This window comes from Muscardinus avellanarius (assembly GCF_963383645.1).
Source record: "Muscardinus avellanarius genome assembly, chromosome: 1".
NCBI classification, from domain to species: Eukaryota; Metazoa; Chordata; class Mammalia; order Rodentia; family Gliridae; genus Muscardinus; species Muscardinus avellanarius.
In genome coordinates this window covers 146,704,632-146,722,579 of record NC_137786.1, presented here as the reverse complement: position 1 = coordinate 146,722,579, position 17,948 = coordinate 146,704,632, and the positions used below count along the sequence as shown (strand labels likewise).

Below are 17,948 nucleotides of genomic sequence, written 5' to 3'. Positions count from 1 at the left end.
GATAAATACAATGTTATTTTTAATTCAAGTTCCATAAATTTTATTACATTGAACTTGGACAAAATGGTTTTTCACTCACCCTCGACTTCTTCATCTATAAAATGAGCATAATACCATGATTCTATGCAAAATGTGGCTAATATTAAATAAAATAACAGATGTAAAGTGCCCAACATATTGCCTCCAACATAGTGAGCAACCACTAGATATTAGTTTTTGTCTAACTCATTGTTTTTGTTCAAAAGGATGCTCTTATTCTTTGTAAATATAAAGAAGCTAGATCACTTTTTAGACACAATAATTTGCAGCCACAAAATTCTGACAATGACAGCATAAGTAATAAATTTGCAATTTATTTCCCAGAATAATCAGGGTTCACCCACTCTTAATTTTACTTCTAGTGCTCAAATAAAATTATTCTGGCTTAATCTCTGTTCAATTGTCAAAAGAAAAAGAACAGAAGGCTAGCTGTGTAAAACAAACATGGGGCCCACAATGATAATCAGAGGAACAGAATTTAATTTTAGATGACTACAGGAAATGGTGTCACCAGACGAACATGAGGTTGGCAACAGTCCTAACTGTGATATTAACACAACAATGTGTATTCTGCTAAAAAATGTAGAATGAATATCATGATTCTGTCCACATATTTAAGTTTATTGTTTAAAATACAGGAGAGATGAACAATAGATTTTAGGACTACTGATTATCAATGTGTTTTCCATGATATTTACTAGAGACATCTTGGCTTTGTCTCTCCTGTCAAAATAATCCATTTGTCTGAGCTACAGACCAATAGGAGTCACAAAATATAAACATGCATAAGAGAAGTTGGGTCAGGCACTCTTAAGACAGAAAATTTGGGTCAAACAAACCCCAAACAAAAGAAACTTGTAAGACAAAAACTATAGTTGGAACACGAACTGGGCATATCTAGCTCCCAATAATAAACAGTGGATTCCTCACCTTTAAAAGGCCCAACAATGACAGGGAAAAGACAGCAAGAAAATAATGGAAAAAGAATAAATTAAAAGTATAAAAGATCCAGATCCTAACAGTGGTAACAATAACTAACATGTCAGTGATTTTTGTATACTGAGCACTGGAGTAACTATATGATCCAAAGACTTTATATATTATTGTTAAGATTTCACTTAAACTTCAGTCCTGTTGTTATTCCTATTTTTAACATGTGAATACTGAGACTCAGGGATTTTAATTAATCTTCCCAAGATTACTGAATAGCAGAATAGGACTTTGAAGTCTATAAATCTTCAATGTCTACTTCCAAAAACAGCTGCAAAGACACACAGAGAGAAGAAAAGGTACAAGATGGAAGCAAAAAAAAAAAAATTAGAAAAAGATGCATAATCAGATATCCCTCAGTCCTAATTTTATTGTAATTCCTAACTAGAAACTTACCTGTCTTCTCCTGAACCCTTCCACTTATCACTATGCTTTCCACCATGTACTGTCCAAAATCAGAGAGATGCAAATCAAAACTACCCTGAGATTCCACCTGACTCCAACTAGAATGGCAATCATTCAAAGCACAAACAACAGCAAATGCTGGCGAGGATGTGGAGAAGTGGGAACTCTAATGCATTGTCGGTGGGATTGCAAATTAGTGCAACCACTTTGGAAAAGAGTATGAAGGATCCTCAGAGGAATGAGAACAAATCTACCATATGATCCAGCAATACCACTTCTGGGTATCTACCCAAAAGAATGAAAACCAAACTACCAAACTAATGCATGTGTATCTACGTTCATAGCTGCACAATTCACCATTCCCTAGGAACTTGAGTTATAGAGCAGCTAACATAAAGATGCCTACTCACCACCCTTACACATTCAGGATTGAGGGCAGGAGACTGCTATACAAACAAGAAACTCTTCAGTTGGCACAAATATGTAGAGTTTATAAAATAATTAAAATTTACCAAAAATTCCATCTGACACATCGTGGCAGAATATTAAGAAAAATAAAAAGGTATGCAAATAAGTCAGTATAATTCATGTCATAAAGAAAAAGGCCCTGAGTAATATAAAACTCTTAAGTTTTACAACTGTAATAGAGACTGGAGATTATTTGAACTCCTTAGTTTACATTTCATTTCCATATATATATATATATATATATATATATATATATAATCTTTTATTCACTATGCTCTTAAAAAATCTATGTACATATTTCTTGGGCATAATTTATTCATTTATCCATTCCCCTCTTCATCAAAAAAAATATACTCTCAATATTTGGGAGGATGAGACAGGAGGGCCACAGGTTAACAGCCAGCCTCATGAAACTTAGTGAGGCCTTCTGCAACTTAGAGAAACCCTGTCTCCAAATAAAAAGAATGAAATTGGGCTGGTGGTATAGCTTGGAGGTAGAATGCCCATGGGCTCCATCTCTAGTACCACACAAAATGAATAAAGAAATAAAAAGTTAGTTCCTCCTATTTGACAAGCACTTTACAAAAGCACAGGGAGACAGAAGTAAGCAGGATATTTAAGAAAATGAGACAGTCAGTGGATGATAAGGAGCATAAGAGAAATAACAGACATCGTTCACTAGAAAGTGACCGTAGGTGAAGACTGAGGCAGGGGATGGAGGGACTCCCGATTGGGTGCTCAGAGCGGGCTTTTCTGGAGAGATGACATTTAAAACATAAACCCCACAAACATCTGGATGTGGAGCACCCCATGAACATTACACACACAAAGGCCCTGCGGCTAATTTGTTAGAGATGAGAAACAAACCAAAATGTTGGAGTGGAGTGAAAAGGGGGAGGGTAAGGAGTGGAAGGACATGGAATTAGAGAAGTAAACAGGGGCTAGATTACAGAAAAATTCAGATTGTATTCTACTAAAACATATCATTTTACAGTTTAAAGCAGGAGTTTCAACATGTGGATCCTGGACCAGCAGCGTCAGTATTACCTGGGAACGTGTGAGAAATGCCAAATCTTGAGCTCGCCCCAAGTCTACAAACAAGAAACTCTGGGGTGGGTATGATGGTCAACTCGCTTGAGAGACAGATGCCTAAAGAATTAGTAAAGCACATGCCAGTGTGTCTTTTTGTTTCCAGATGAAGGCTGGTATGTGGGTAAGACCTGCTCTAAATGTGGGGAGCACCACCCAATGGCTGAATTTCCTCATAGGGCAAAACGTGGAAGAAAGGGAAGCTGGCACACATGGGCATGCTAAACTTTTCATAAAACAGGGGAGTTTCTTTGCTGGTGACACTGCCCATGGACATCAGACTCCAGATTTCCTCAGCCTTTGAACCCAGACTTACACCAGCAGAGCTCCAGGGGGCTTCCAGGCCTTCCTAGCTTCGATGGGGATACATTGTGAGCTCCTCCTGCTCTAAGGCTTACAACTCCTTGGACTGGGCAATTACTGGTTTCCCCATTTCTCCAGCTTGTAAATGGCCACGTGGGACTATTCAGTCTCTGATTGTATTAGCCAATCTAATAAAGCTCCTGGTTCTGTTTCTCTGAAGAACCCTGGTACAGTGGGCCCAGCATTTTAAAAAGACTGTAGGGTGATTCTGATGAACATTATCATTTGAGAACTATTGGCTTCAAATCAATTCCAAGAAAATGGAATGATCTAGTTTTTGAGGGGGTGCTGGGGATTGAACCCAGGGGTGTTCCATCTCCAAGCTACAATCCAAGCCCTTTGTATTATTAAATAGGGTCTCACTAAGACGCGGTGGGTCTTACTAAGTTGGCAAGCCTGACCTCGAACCTGCCATCTTCTTATCTCATCCAAAAATTTAGATCAGAATCTCTCTGTGAGACATGATGACAATAGAGACGAAGAGAAGCCTTATCACATGGTATGAATAAATTATTTGGCACTCATTCTTCCAACATAAATGATCTCTATAAATAAATAAATAAACAAGTGAATGGGTAAATTAAGGAGTAGAATAAATGTTTAAAGATAAAGTGGCTGAGACAGACATGTTATCTAACTTCCTAACAAGAAGCCCCATCATCTACTCCCTCCCTATTCTCCATCTGTGATTCTTTGAACAGCTGCTGCCTGCATTCAAGTCTAGGTCTTGGGAGACAAAAAAAAAAAAAAAAAAGCCTCAGAGAATTTCTATGGGCCACCACTCTAAGAATTCAAGGAGGATAGTATGCTATCCTAGAGCTTCAATAAGTAAAGCAAGTTTACCCTTGTAAAAAGAGGAAAGGGTGGATGAAAATAGTTGCAGGCTAAATTAAGAAATGAAAAAAGGTTAGTTTCCCTACTGAGCATCCTTGGCCGGCAGCACGATCCAAGCTACCTAAAAACGGAACTACTTCAAGATAAGCCTTCAGCGTGTCCAATTTCAAAAATTAGGAAAAGCCATCTCCTTCCACCCTCACTTCCCCCTGAAATATGTAAAACAATGCTTGTCGGCACTTATTCTCCATTGCCTGAAATCTCCTTAACTGTAAGAAACACATTCCTTTTCACAGTTAGAGATAAAAAGGCCTAAATTGAGTTTTCTTGAGAGAAACAAGTTGTCTTAAGAAAAAGCAAGTTTCCTTAAAAGAAGCAAAGGTGTGAATAGATGTTGGTCCAAGTGTTAGTGATATTAGCTGCTCTCCTTTTTCAGTTTTGGAAAGGGAGGTAAAAGCTGAGCATAGTGGTGCACACCTGCAATCCCAGTATTTGGGAGGTTGAGATAGGAGGGTCACTTGGAGAGGCCCTCGGGAACTTAGCAAGACCCTGCTTCAGAAAAAAAAAAAAATAGGGTTAAGGATCTAGCTCAGAGGTAGAACTTCCCTGGGTTCAATTCCCAGTTCCCAAGTCTGGGTTCAATTCCCAGGAAAAAAAAAAAAAAAAAAGCAGTGAGCAGGAAGGGGTGCTGAAGAGCAGAAACATAAAAGGCAAAAGAGGGAGTCGGAAGGCAGAAGATAAGAGGGAAGGGAAGACAAATCAAGAAAGGTAAAAGTGATAAAAATCGCTGCCAGCTGGTCCTCTTTGTCTGCATGAGGACATGTAAAGGCAGGAAGCAAAGGCACTTCAAGTCCTAGAAGTTAGCAAGCACCCAGTTTAAGGTGTGCCCGTTGGTCTATTTGGATCAGATCTCTAACCTGACCTCTTTATGTAAGAGTCAAATTCAGCCAGGCTTGGCGGCACATGTCTGTAATGCCAGTACAGAGTAGGCTGAGAAAAGAATATCCGAAGATTCAAGGATAGGCTCAGCAATGTAACAAAATTCTCAGCAACCTATTGAGATTCTGTTTCAAAAACAAAATAAAAGGAGGTGGGGGCTGGGAGTGTAGTTTGGAGGTAGAGTGCCCTTGGGTTCACTCCCCAGCACCACAAAACATATTTTTATTCTTTATATCTGCAATAAAGAGAATTTTTTTTTCTTTTTTGGTGGTACGGGGGTTCCCGGAAACCCTTCTACCTCCGGACTACACCCCCATACACTTATTTTTTATATTTTTATTTGGAAACAGGGTCTCTTAAGCCAGAGAGGCTGGCTTCAAACCTGTGCGATCCTCCTGTCTCCACCTCCCAAGTGCAGGGATTACAAGCGTTTGTGCGCCACCACGCCCGACTTGCAATAAAGAGAATTTTAAAAGACCATTCAGGCAATGAACAAAGAATCCCTACAGGCCATATCTACATGGAGAGGAAAGGTTAGGCAGTACAAATAAAAGAGAATTCCGTCCTCCCAATGGTAAAAATATATTCTACTGATTATTGCAATTTTTAGCTTAGTGATCCAATTTGATCATAAGAATCCCATTTCAATTGGTCTTGAAGACATAGTTTAATTTAGGAATGAAAATATATTATCAGCTACTTCATTTCAAAATAGAGAGCATTCATAATTCCAGAAAATGATCTGAGTTTCATGACTGGTAATGTCATTACAATACTAATAATAGTAACAAATAAAAAACATAAGAGCAAACAGGTATGTAGTACTTACCACATATAAGAAACTTTTATATTAACAAATTTTATCCATACACCATACTCTGAAAGTAGCAAACTCAACAAGATGATTAAGTTTTATTTTAGAACATGTGGGGAAAGATTAATTTGACATTCTGTAGCTCCATTAGGATAAACCATTTTAACTCACTAATGGTCTCAAACTAAAAGCCATCTCATGAGTTTAAATAATATTTTTTCCTAGTACTGCACTCTTGAGGATTAGTATGACAAAGTTTCAAAGCAATTTCCTTTGAAATGACAATTAACATAATCATCAAGCACTTAAAAGTATATGGCACTGTACTAAGTATTGAGGTTATATTCCATTCGTTTTCTTCTCTCTGTTTTGTGTTTAAAGAATCACACAACATCCTAATAGCCAAAAATATGATTTTGAGCCCATGGAAATAACTGTGATTTACAATGTGAATTGATTCTTGATATTTCAAGAAACACCGAGGTTCGAATCTAGACTCCACAAAAGCTTTTAAAAATCTTGCAAAGATTCAATCATTATAGCATATAAAGAATATTAACAAGATGAGTTAAAATGTCATTGCCAATAATACCAATAAGTTTAAAAAGCTAAATTTCACAAGAAAGTAAATTTAGGCTTTTCTTACTTGCCAATTTCTTTTGCCACAACCAGCAAAGGTGTTCATTTCATTTATCTGGAGATTTCAAGTTTACAAAATATTTTCATTGAGATCATCTCATTTAAACATGACATCTAATCCTTGATTTAGCTATTATTATTATCATCACATTTTACAAAGAGAAGAATAAAGTTACTCATTAGATGTTCTATGTGGTGCTGAGGTCTTGAGTCCCTACCTTTAGATATCAAGACTTCATACTTCACACCATATCACAACCTCTTGGAGAATGAGAGGATAAGACAGAAAGACATGTTGCGTGTCACTCCAACTAAACCAACACATCACTGAAGTATATGAAGCTTATAGGGATTCGGATGAAACTCTACATAAATTTAATGCCTCCCAGCTGGTATCAAGTTATAAGGCAAAGTTATGAAATTCAATCTTGGAATGAGAGGGTAAGAATATAAGAAAAAGAGTAGAGGGGAGGCAATTCCTAAATGAAATTTTACTTGAAATAATAAAAATAAACCAAAGGCAATCATTCCAAGGAACACTCATTAGTCCCTACTCCACACATTGAGAACATAGCCACTATGAGGTAAAGTTGACCTGGAGAATACAATAACCACATGCTAAATAGCTATGTTTGAGGAATTACCTTCCATTTGTTCCCATTAGTGACCAAAAGCCATTTTTTACTCACCCAATAACTTGATGTTCATAATACTGCAATGTCCTCTTCAGAGTTTGCTGTATCGTCTGAGGCTACAGGATAATAACAATAATAAAAATATATTATCATCAAATCAGTGTCATTCCCATTACAAGTACTATAGGCAAAAATATAGCTTCGGCTTTATCTCATGAGAATTTCCACTTTAAAATATTAACTTATTTTCCATTTAGCATGTATTTTTCCCATAGGAAAATACATGGCCCAATGAGGTATTCCGCAATTACCCCAAACTTCCCAATTTCAAGAGTGATAGTATATAACAGCCATAATTATTCAATTTTTTGAAACATCTATGGAGTTCAATGAAATATTCATTGGCTTCCTACAATCAAAGGAGACCCTGGGAATAATTGAGAGAGTATACTATAGAAACCAAGGCTACAGAGTTCTTCCTGTTGGGCATATGTACCTGCGTGACGTCTGATCAACTACAATGAAAGGGGGCATCTTATTATTTTATTAGAGGTTTGAACAGGACCTTAAAGAATGGTCAAGCAAATGGCTATAAATTGAGTTTAAATAGTCAACTTTATAACAGGTCTTTTTTTAAGTTTGATCATCTTCATTTTTCCCCATTAGTTCTTCATCTAACAGAAAGTCCAGGGTATGATGGGAAACAGATGGACCAGAACCACATCACCACCTTTTAAGTGGCAATCAGCCTGGCTTCCTCAATGTCCCAAAGAAATCTTTAGCAAGAATTGTTTCTCGGCCGGGCGTGGTGGCACAGGCTTGTAATCCCAGCATTTGGGAGGGTGAGACCAGAGGATCACAGTTCGCGGACAGCCTCAGGTACTTAGTGAGGCCCTCTGCAACTCAGTGAGACCCTGTTTCAAAAATTAAGAGTAAAAACTTGGGCGGGGTGTGTAGCTCGAGGTCAAATGCTTCTGGGTTCCATCCCCAGACCCGCAAAAAAAAAAAAAAAAAAAAAAAAAAAAGAATTATTTCTCAAACTTCCTAGAGGGGTCACAAGTGCTATGGACAAATGGGGGTTTCTGTAGCAAATACCTAAGCAGCTCAGAACTAAAATTTATAATCCTCCTCTTACCATGACAGTTCAAGATAAAATATTAATGCTAAATCAAAAAAAATATTCTCAGGCTTAAATGAGAATAATTCAGCAGGGTCTGAACTTTGAGTTTCAGACTTGGGGAGCCATTAACGGGACTCAAAAGTTCCAGAACAAAGATTTTATTAAGACATTATGATGAGAAGGACCACACACTGTAGAGCAAATGAGTTTTTCAAATAATAAATACCCAAAGACTGATACATTATGATCTGTGGCCTAATTGAATTCACTACTCATTTATGTGAATAAAGATTTATTAGAACACACACAAAAAATAAACACCTATACTTAATCAAGAATAAAAAAGGCTTCAGAAGTTTATGAAAACATTGATCCATTCTAGTGATGAAAAAGTTTTAGGAGAGCATGACTAAAACAAACACTCAAGATGTGAGACAGCCCCTCACTTGGTTATTCCATGGGCTACTGCTAATTAGCTACACAAATCTAGCAGCTATGAAAAGGTAATGTGTAGAAGAGGTCCAGCACAGTTCTGGTACCTAACAAACAATTAATTTATTAATATCTAATCTCCAGTGCTTAAAAGTGACTATCTTAAAGATATACAATTCACAAGAGATTCCCCAGAAGTCTATGTCAATTTTCACTTGGATCCAACTCCCTATTTACCTCTTTATTAAAATATTCAGATATATGTGAACAATATCCCGAATAGTCTTCAAACCTATAATATCTCCTTGGCAGAAAATGAATATTTTAAAGCCAGAGGCAAATGAGCTTAAGTTAACTGGCAAGCATCCCCTGAGATCTACTCTACCATACCACATAGGAATACCCATTCACAGTACAAATGTAGGGCCTCAGACACATTTTTCACAGTAGCCAAACTAATTTTCAAAGTATGTTTAGGAAGAATTGGCCTCCTAGCCCTCAAAGGAAAGAGTCAGAGCAACTTCTTTCAGCAGCTTTTTTGTTTTTTCATTAGACCAGCTTAAAACAAGAATCTCAGACTGGTACACAAGTGCTTGCTGATAAGGCTAGAATCAAAGCAGAGTTAGCAGAATGCACCTAGAAATGGCAAATTATTCCTGAGCAAAGAAGCAGTAGAGGGGCTGAGAGAAGGAAGTAGATGCAGTGGTAGTAATAGGATACATGAGACACATGCTAAACAACCCAGCCCCTGGCCAGCCTGGACCAAATCACTATCAGGCACTGGCTCAGCATCCCTGGGATCCAAGCCTCTGACTCTGGCTTGGCAGTTTGCAAGCTGAGATAACTTTCCCTTTGGCAACCTGCCCCCAAAGCAGTGATTATCCACAGAGGGATTATCCTCCCAGTAACCTCTAGTCGCAAAACATGGAACAGAAAACAGGAACTGGGGTGCATGGGGCCAATAAGGACCAGAATGACCTCATTTGTACCAAAGGACATTTTTTTTCCTATACTAGGAATTTCCCAGTCATTAAAAAGCACATGTTTAGGAGAGGACTTCAGCCCTTTAAAGAGCTAGCTTTATTTTTCTTCTGCTTCCACACTCAGTAAGAGTTAAAATTATGGTTCCCAAATGCATTAAACAGAAATGTTCTCTGGGTACAACCAACACAGCTATGAGTTGGTAGCATTTACCAACCTCCTCCTCTTCCATTTACCTCCTCCTTGCCACAGCCAGTGGTCCCATCAATGGCCTCAACCACAAGCACAACCACAAGGCTGACTTCAGAGCATCTCCTGGGAACCAAGACTGACCTCAGCACAGTCCTGGCCCCTAGAATGTCTTAACTCCATGGATTCATCCCAGTCCTCTTCAGACTTTGGTCACCTCAACCAAAGACCTGATCATTGAGAAACATCTTCACATGATCTCAGGGTCTCTCTGATGTGAATAAAAAGCAAGACATGAAGACTCACAAATGGCCAAGGCCTCCTAAAGGTGACTTCTGTCTTGAGCGTGATAGGGTCCATTTCTTCACAAACCTTTACTAAGTCTTCATGCATGCCAATGATGCAGGTCAACACATAGTGAGAAAAGCCAGGACTTGGAAGCCACACAGCTTCCTAACCTCTCCTTCAAGAGTGCAGCTCCTTAGTTATCCCCACTAAAGAGCCCCATCTACCCATGGCAGCCAGTATCCCATTCTTCTTATGTTTATCTGCTGTTGCTTTTAAGAAGTAATTCAGAAAAATGATTTAGAAAATTGGCTTTAAGGTCAAACAGTTCAAAGGGAAGCTCTCTGACTTACTAGCTATATGACCATGGACAATTTAAAAGCTCTCTGAAATAGATTCCTTATGGGTACATTATTTTTATATGAATTAATTAAAATAAAGCAAAGTAACTGGTACATAGTATATGCATAATAAATGATAGTTATGACTATGCTAAGTACAAAAATAAGTTTCCTACATTCAAGACTCTCAGAATCTAGTAGAGGAACATAAGATTTAGATTAGAAAACATACCCAAAGAGAATATATTGAGTTCCGAATCACCAAAATAAAACCAACAACAACAAAAAAACAAGAGCTACCATTATTTCTAGAATGAGAATTTGGTAGCAATTCCAGAACACAAAAGAAAATAGAAAAAATGACATCCTAATTTATAAATATTTCTAATGAAGCATTAAGATTGTTCCAGAAGCCTGGCATGGTGGTTCACATCTATAATCCTAGTACTTGGGAAGCTGGATAGGAGGATCACAGGTTTAAGGACAGCCTCAGCAACTTAGGGAGACTCTGTTTCATAATAAAAAAGACAAAGAGGATGTGCACGTATGCCTTACCATCTTGTACTTTATAAAGATATACTACTACAATGTACCAATAAAAAAAATGTTTAAAGACAAAAAAAAGGAAGTATAGCTCAGTTAGAATGCCCCCCTGGTAAATTCCCATGTCCTGGAGCACTCTTATAATCCTAGTATTTGGGAGGGTGAGACAGGAGGATTGCAGGTTCAAGGACAGCCTCAACAAGTAGAGGAATTCTCATTAGCCTAACAAGACACTGTTTCAAAATAAAAAAATAAAATAGAGCTGGGGATGTAGCTCCAAGGTAGAATGCCTCTGGGTTCAACTCTCAGCACCATAAAAAAAAGAAAAAATAAGTTAATTCTAAAGACATGCCTATAAATGGAAAGGTCATCAAAACACCATAGCCAATATCTAGAATCCAGTTGTATTACTTTACAACTAATAATAAATAATTATGAGCCTCCTCCCTTGGATATAAAGCATGTACATTAAGAGAGTGATGTTGTTTAATAATTTAAAACCCCTACACTGGAGGATCCAGAAGACAAGGATGAGGAGGGAGACCAAATCTCTTGTTTCCTATCATAAAAAGAAAGTTAGGAGCTGAGGCTGTAGCTCAGTGGTAGAGCTCTTTCTAGCATACATGAGGCCCTGAGTTCAATCTCCAATACCACAATAAAGAAAAAGAAATGTAAGAGGGCTATGATTTCTCCCTCTTCCTCCCAACTAAAATATACATGGTGGCCCCCCAATGCCTCAAATCAACACAAAGAAGCATGGAGAGGAAGATAGCTAAAAAGAGAGGAACAGCCATCTATGTCTTGCACAATAATTTTTTTTTCAGGCACTCAGAGAGTACTCAGCACCTCCTATCATGAAGCAAGAAGCCACCTTCATCCTTGGTTTTATGCACACCATCCGCCACACAGCCAGCAGTGACTGACCCCATAGACTAAATGCTAAGCTCATGAAAGGTCATGAGACCAAACAGCCAGTCCTAAAACAGTCCCAGCAGAGCCAGAGATAAGATCCCTGAAGAGTGGGAGGGAGCAGTTCCCAGCAGCTGGCCCTGCAGGCTCAGACAGTCCTGCTGAGGCTCCCACACAGTCCCTGCTCTGGATATCCGCACCAGATGGTGCGGGGAGCAGGCAGAAGGCAGAGTCAAGTTATACGTGTGCGTGCAGCATGAAACACAGTTGTCCTTGCACAAAGTGCATGTTCGTCTCGCCAGAGAGGAAGAAGAGGCTGGAGAGGTTAAGTAGGCGCCACAAGATCACAGTAAGTGAGTAAGTCACCCTCAGCCAGGACTGGCTTCTGAGTGTGTCCTGTTTCCACAAGGTGCCCTTGAGGACCCCTCTCACCTCTTACATAGTAGTGTGAGTGAGTGAGTGAGTGTGTGTGTGTGTGTGTGTGTGTGTGTGTGTGTATGGAATTAAACCACCTAGGGGCATTCTACCTTTAAGCTACACCCCAGCCCATTTTGTTTTTTTATTTTGAAATAGTGTCTCGCTAAGTTACCACATGCTGGCCCCAAACCTGGTTCTTCTTGTCTCAGCCTCCCAATACTGCAATGACAGGCATGTATCACCATGCCTGGCTCTATATTCTTATTTTTATATGCAGCCCATCTTCACACCAAAATAAACAAATAATGCATATATAATTGAAAATAAACAAATTTCTTATTTCTGCCTACTAACACATATGCACAAGATACAGATTTTACAAACCTATTGATTTGCTTAAAAGAAACATCGATAAACAACTACATCACTTTATTTACTTAAATATGATAAAATAATCATTATGTAAATGATACAGATATATACTGAATTACTAATAATAGAAAACAATGGTACTGTGGATGTACATTATAATTACCTAAGGAGCTTCTGAAAGAATGTCAATGTCAGCCAGGCATGGTGAGACATGCCTATAATCCCAGTACTTGGGAGACAGAGACAGGAGGATTGCAGGTTCAAGGCTAGCCTCAGCGATTTAGAAAGACCCTTGGCAACTTAGTAACACCCTGCTTCAAAATTTACAAATAAAAAGGGCTAGGAGTATAGCTTGGAGATAGAATGACCCTAGACTCAATCCCCAGTATAAAAAAAACAACTGTCTGAGTATCAACACTAGATGTTTTAATACAAATGGTTGTGGGTAAGGAGGGGAGGATCCAGTTAGTTACTTACAATGCATAGCAGCAAGGGTTAAAAGTTTTTGTTTTTGTTTTGTTTTTAGTGGGTCTTGGTGCCATATACCTGTAATCCCAGTACCTGGGAGGCTGAGACAAGAGGATCACAGGTTCAAGGACAGCCTCAGTAAGTAGTGAGACTCTTATCAACCTAACAAGACCCTGTTTCAAAATAAAAATAAAAATACGGCTTGGGGTATACATAGATAATTCAGAGGTAAAATGCCCCTGGATTCAATCTCCAATATAACAAAAAAAGTTTTTGTTTAAGTTATAATATAATGAACTAAAAAATCAATACTCTGTAAGCCTTATCCAGCATGTCAGCAGTAATAATAGTACTTTTGTTAATCAAATAGGGAAATTCTTTAAAGCAAATGATGTACTTAAACAAACATATCAAAGTTAATCAGGAAACCAAGCATGGGAAGGAAGAAGGGAGGGGGAGGGAAGGGGTTGGGGATTGGTTAAGGGCTAATTGGGTGATGTGTGCACATATATCTCAAGTTTTTTTATCCTATTAAGAAGTATGACTACAATGCACCAAAAAAATTATTAAAAAATAAAAAAGACAAGTAAGTGCTTGAAAGATATTTACTCATATTGTTAAATTCAAACATAGTTCCATTTAACTGTCACTAATGGCTTATAATCAAATATGAATTTGTTATACAAGCAAAGAACTATATTGCTTAAAGCATAACTCTAGGATTTTTTTTTTCATTTCCAAGTAATTCACTCTCATGCACAAAAGTCAGCATTCAGCTTTGTGCCAACACACACGTAAGAACACAACAGCTGGTGATGCCATTGTCCTTAGTGCCCAGCACTGCTTTAAGTTCATCCAAATTAGTAACTCCTTTGATCTTTACATCAATATTAGGAGGCAAGTGTTATTATTTTCCTCATTTTATGGATGAGAAAACTGAGACATAAGAAGCTTAGTTTGCCCAGTGCCACAAAAGTTAAAAGGAACCACGCTGGGATCGAACCCTGGCAATTTGGCTCCAGAATTCAAACTACACTGCACATAACAGTTTATGTTTCCTATTTGGTTGAGCACTTTACAGTACAAATTTTTAATATATATATTATCCTAATTGATTCTTGAAGCAAACCAGTGAAATTAATCACACTGGTGTTATCACCATTTAACTGGAAAAGAGACAAAGTAAGAGAGAGAAAGTAGCCTGCGAGAGGACACGGAGAACAACCCTCTCACACAGAAAGAACATTTCTTCCCTGAAGAAACTATCATCAATAAGAAATCGCTTCTTAATGTTAACATAAAAATAAGGAATCACATGTACTTAAACCAATTGATTTTTCTTAAGAATGCTCAGTGTTTTTTAAATCAAACCTGTATTCACAATGAAAGGCAAAGGCAAAACAGTAAATTTTTATCTTAAACACAATTCTACTTTCCTTTTCTTAGCTTTCATCTCCCCAGTTCACTTCTTCCCCACTATCTGGGAGCCCAGTGTCTTTATACTGCCTTCTCATAGGCCATATTCCCAGTGCCATAATCCAAACTCCCAAAACAGGTACCCCAACGCCTTACACCTCATATTCTTTTTCTTTCTACTGTCAAACTTTTAGATCTCCCGCCTGATCTCAGACTGTGCTCAGGATGAATTCTATCTCCATTACCTCAAAACCCTCTCAATGCTTACTAAGTTAAGTGGTGATATGGATATGCTCGTCCACAATATATAAGACAGTCTAAGCCTCTAAAGAGGAATTTTGGTAAATAGGCTTGTAAGCAAAAGATAAATTGTGAAAAGCAGGTTTGTACCCCATCTTATCCATCAAATCACAATCTGGGGATCTTTGCTTCCTCCACAATCAGAGCATTTTTGCTTATTATAGACATCATCTGGAAAATTCCCATGCCTGTTAATGCCAATGAACCAAACAATATAACTGACATTATTAACAAAATGTATCTAAGTAGTATGCCACTTCAAACCATGCATTTACTTCTGAAAGAAACTGTAGCAATCATTAATCATGCTAAATATCCAGGCATAATATTCATTTTTCCCAGCCTATAACTAAATTTACTACATAAAATCTCCTCCCCCAAAAAAGACTAAAAATTAAATATAGAACTTTAGTCAGGACCTCTGTATGTAAAGCCCAGCTGTACAACTGACCTTTTTATAAAATTAGTACAAATATCTTCACCTGGGAGTAAAAAACCTTGGGGGAAAAATCGTCTCCATTTTCCCATCTGAAAAACCCATATGAAGTTACCGGTTCTCAGAGTCATTTTCAAGGATACAGTCTCACATAGTGAAGCCCATGTAAACAGAACATATTTGGTGATTAGACCACCTTCTCTGAGTAGTTTTTAAACCAGCTTTTAGAAGGATGGCAGTGTTTTAAAAAAGCTGGAATATCATTTCAAGTGATAAACGCCACTAATTTGCTAAACAAAACATGCAGTTGAGAGGATCAACTGCCAAATGCAAAAGTGCTAAGGGTGCTAAAGAAAAAAATCAAAAGCTAGAGATGCACTATAAAAGAATTCTGCCCATACTACCTAGACATTGCCAAGATTTCAGCCAATCTACTTTATCATCCTTGTGAACATGTGTGCGATCTCATCTGAGACCAGAAGAGCTAATGTTATGATAATTGTCCCATATGGGGATTCAAACTGATAACCTTTGTCTTATTAAAAGGATGTTCTAATTGGTAATGCACAGGGGTTATCATTGTAATTATTGATTATAACTGAATATACTCAACATATAATCAATATGATGATGACTAAGTCTTTCTACACAATGTAGGTTTGCTTTCCAAGTATCTTACCCTTTGTTATTTCAGTTAGCGCCTTTATAAAAGTAACTATTGAATTTCAGTTTGATATAAGATCTAGTATCATCAGTACTAATTTTAGCTGAAGACATACCCCCTGGAGTGAAATAGATCTGAAGGGTCAATTCTTAGCTCGCTCCCTGCCTTCATGCAAGATCACATTCACCCAAGAATCTCTGGTGTCTTCAAAGAATCCCAGAGAATACTAACACCACGTCAGGCTGGCATTAACACTTCACAGCTCACAAATCACTTTCTTTTATTCCATTCCATTAGATATTCACACCTCCTAAGTCTTAGATTTAATTATTTACATTTTACAGATGAAAAATTGAGAATCAAAGTAGTTAAAGTGCTTTGCCTCAGTTACAAAACTGAAAGGATGCACCAAAGATTCAGGCTTCCTGAGCTTTCTCGTGTACATTGCTGCCTCCGCTGGTGACGTATTTCACTTTGGTGACCATTAGGAAATGCTTCCATGTATCTAAGTGAAATTCCTTATTTCTCTTTTATCCTTTAAAGAACATAAAAATGATATCATCAAAATGTCTTCCCAAAATTTTAAATGCTATTTTAGTTATTTAAACAGTTCTGATATGATCGCTAACTTCTTAACAGGTAGATTTTAGAAGATGCTTTACTAGTCACTGTCTTGGACAGTTTGGCCCAGTATGAATGGAAATACTAACTACAAGACAAGATGGCACAGCACCCAGACACTTTCTCGGGAAAATGGAGCATGCTATCTCCAAAGCCTGTGGAGGGACATGGTTCCAGTCTTGAATTGCTGAACCACACAGAACCTCATAGATGGCACAAGCTGACAGTCTATGGAATAAAATAAGTGTCACTTTCTGGGCTAAATTTGGAAATAGCAGCCAACAATTTGCAAACTGCTGGGTGTCAAACACCACACCCAACATGTTACAGGCATCAAGTCATTTGGCCCTCATAATAATCCTGAAAGAAAGGAAGAAGTATTATCTTGATTTTGTCAATATAAAATACCAAAACCAGAGAAGTTTAAAAAGTTATCCAAAGTCAATTAGACATTGTCTGAGAGAGAATGTAAAACCAAGCTTCTGATCGCTAAACTAAAATACACTGTTCTGCCTTCACCAATGCAAAGATAACTGTAGCTGAAAGATATTAACTCCTGGCCACACAATGTAATTTTTGATGCAGCATTATTTTTCTGAATCTCAATTTAATTTTCATAAAACTAGTAAACTCCTAGATAACTATTTCTCAGGGTTATTATAAGGTCAAAATATAATCAAACTTAATTATTAAACAAATATGTATTATATGATGGTTCTATGCATAAATTTCTTGGTGATGAAGTAGTCAAAAATTGTTAAATTGAACTAAACTGACCATGTCTAACATCTAGGAATGTTGCCAGGCATGCCTCACAGCCAAAAGACTCCAATTAGTAAGTGCTGCAAAGCTAATTAGTGCCTTTCAACTCATGGATACCCTACCAGACAGCAATGGACCTTGTGTAAGGAAATAAGTCCTGGCCTTTCAAAACATCTTTGCAGGGTCTATTTGAGTATTTCCAAAGAATTCTCTACTGTTTCCTGTATTTGTGAAAAAATAAAATGTTTCCGGACAAAAGTCTGTGTATGAGGGGAGTAAAACTTCTACTTTACAAATTACGCAATTAACTTGTAAAACAAGGAGATGCTTAGCCCTAAATGCACCAACTTAAATGATACTTTCTAAATGGATGACAGGGAATTATCCCATTCACTTGCCAGAGTGCAGCTCCATGAAAGTAGGTCAGTGAGCAAGAGACGTTAACAGCTCTAAAGGTGGCCAGCACAGAGAAGACAT

General features: G+C 37.7%; 1 protein-coding gene across 1 annotated transcript in view; it reads right to left on the bottom strand.

The window, feature by feature from the left end:
* Positions 1 to 17,948, bottom strand: part of GUCY1A2 (guanylate cyclase 1 soluble subunit alpha 2) — a gene marked incomplete at both ends in the record, with an annotated part of 320,738 nt that overhangs the window by 282,978 nt on the left and 19,812 nt on the right. Inside the window, one exon of the mRNA XM_080711024.1 lies at positions 7,270 to 7,331. Within this exon, the coding sequence (XP_080567150.1) occupies positions 7,270 to 7,331 (62 nt within the window). The remainder of the gene's footprint in view (positions 1 to 7,269; positions 7,332 to 17,948) is intronic.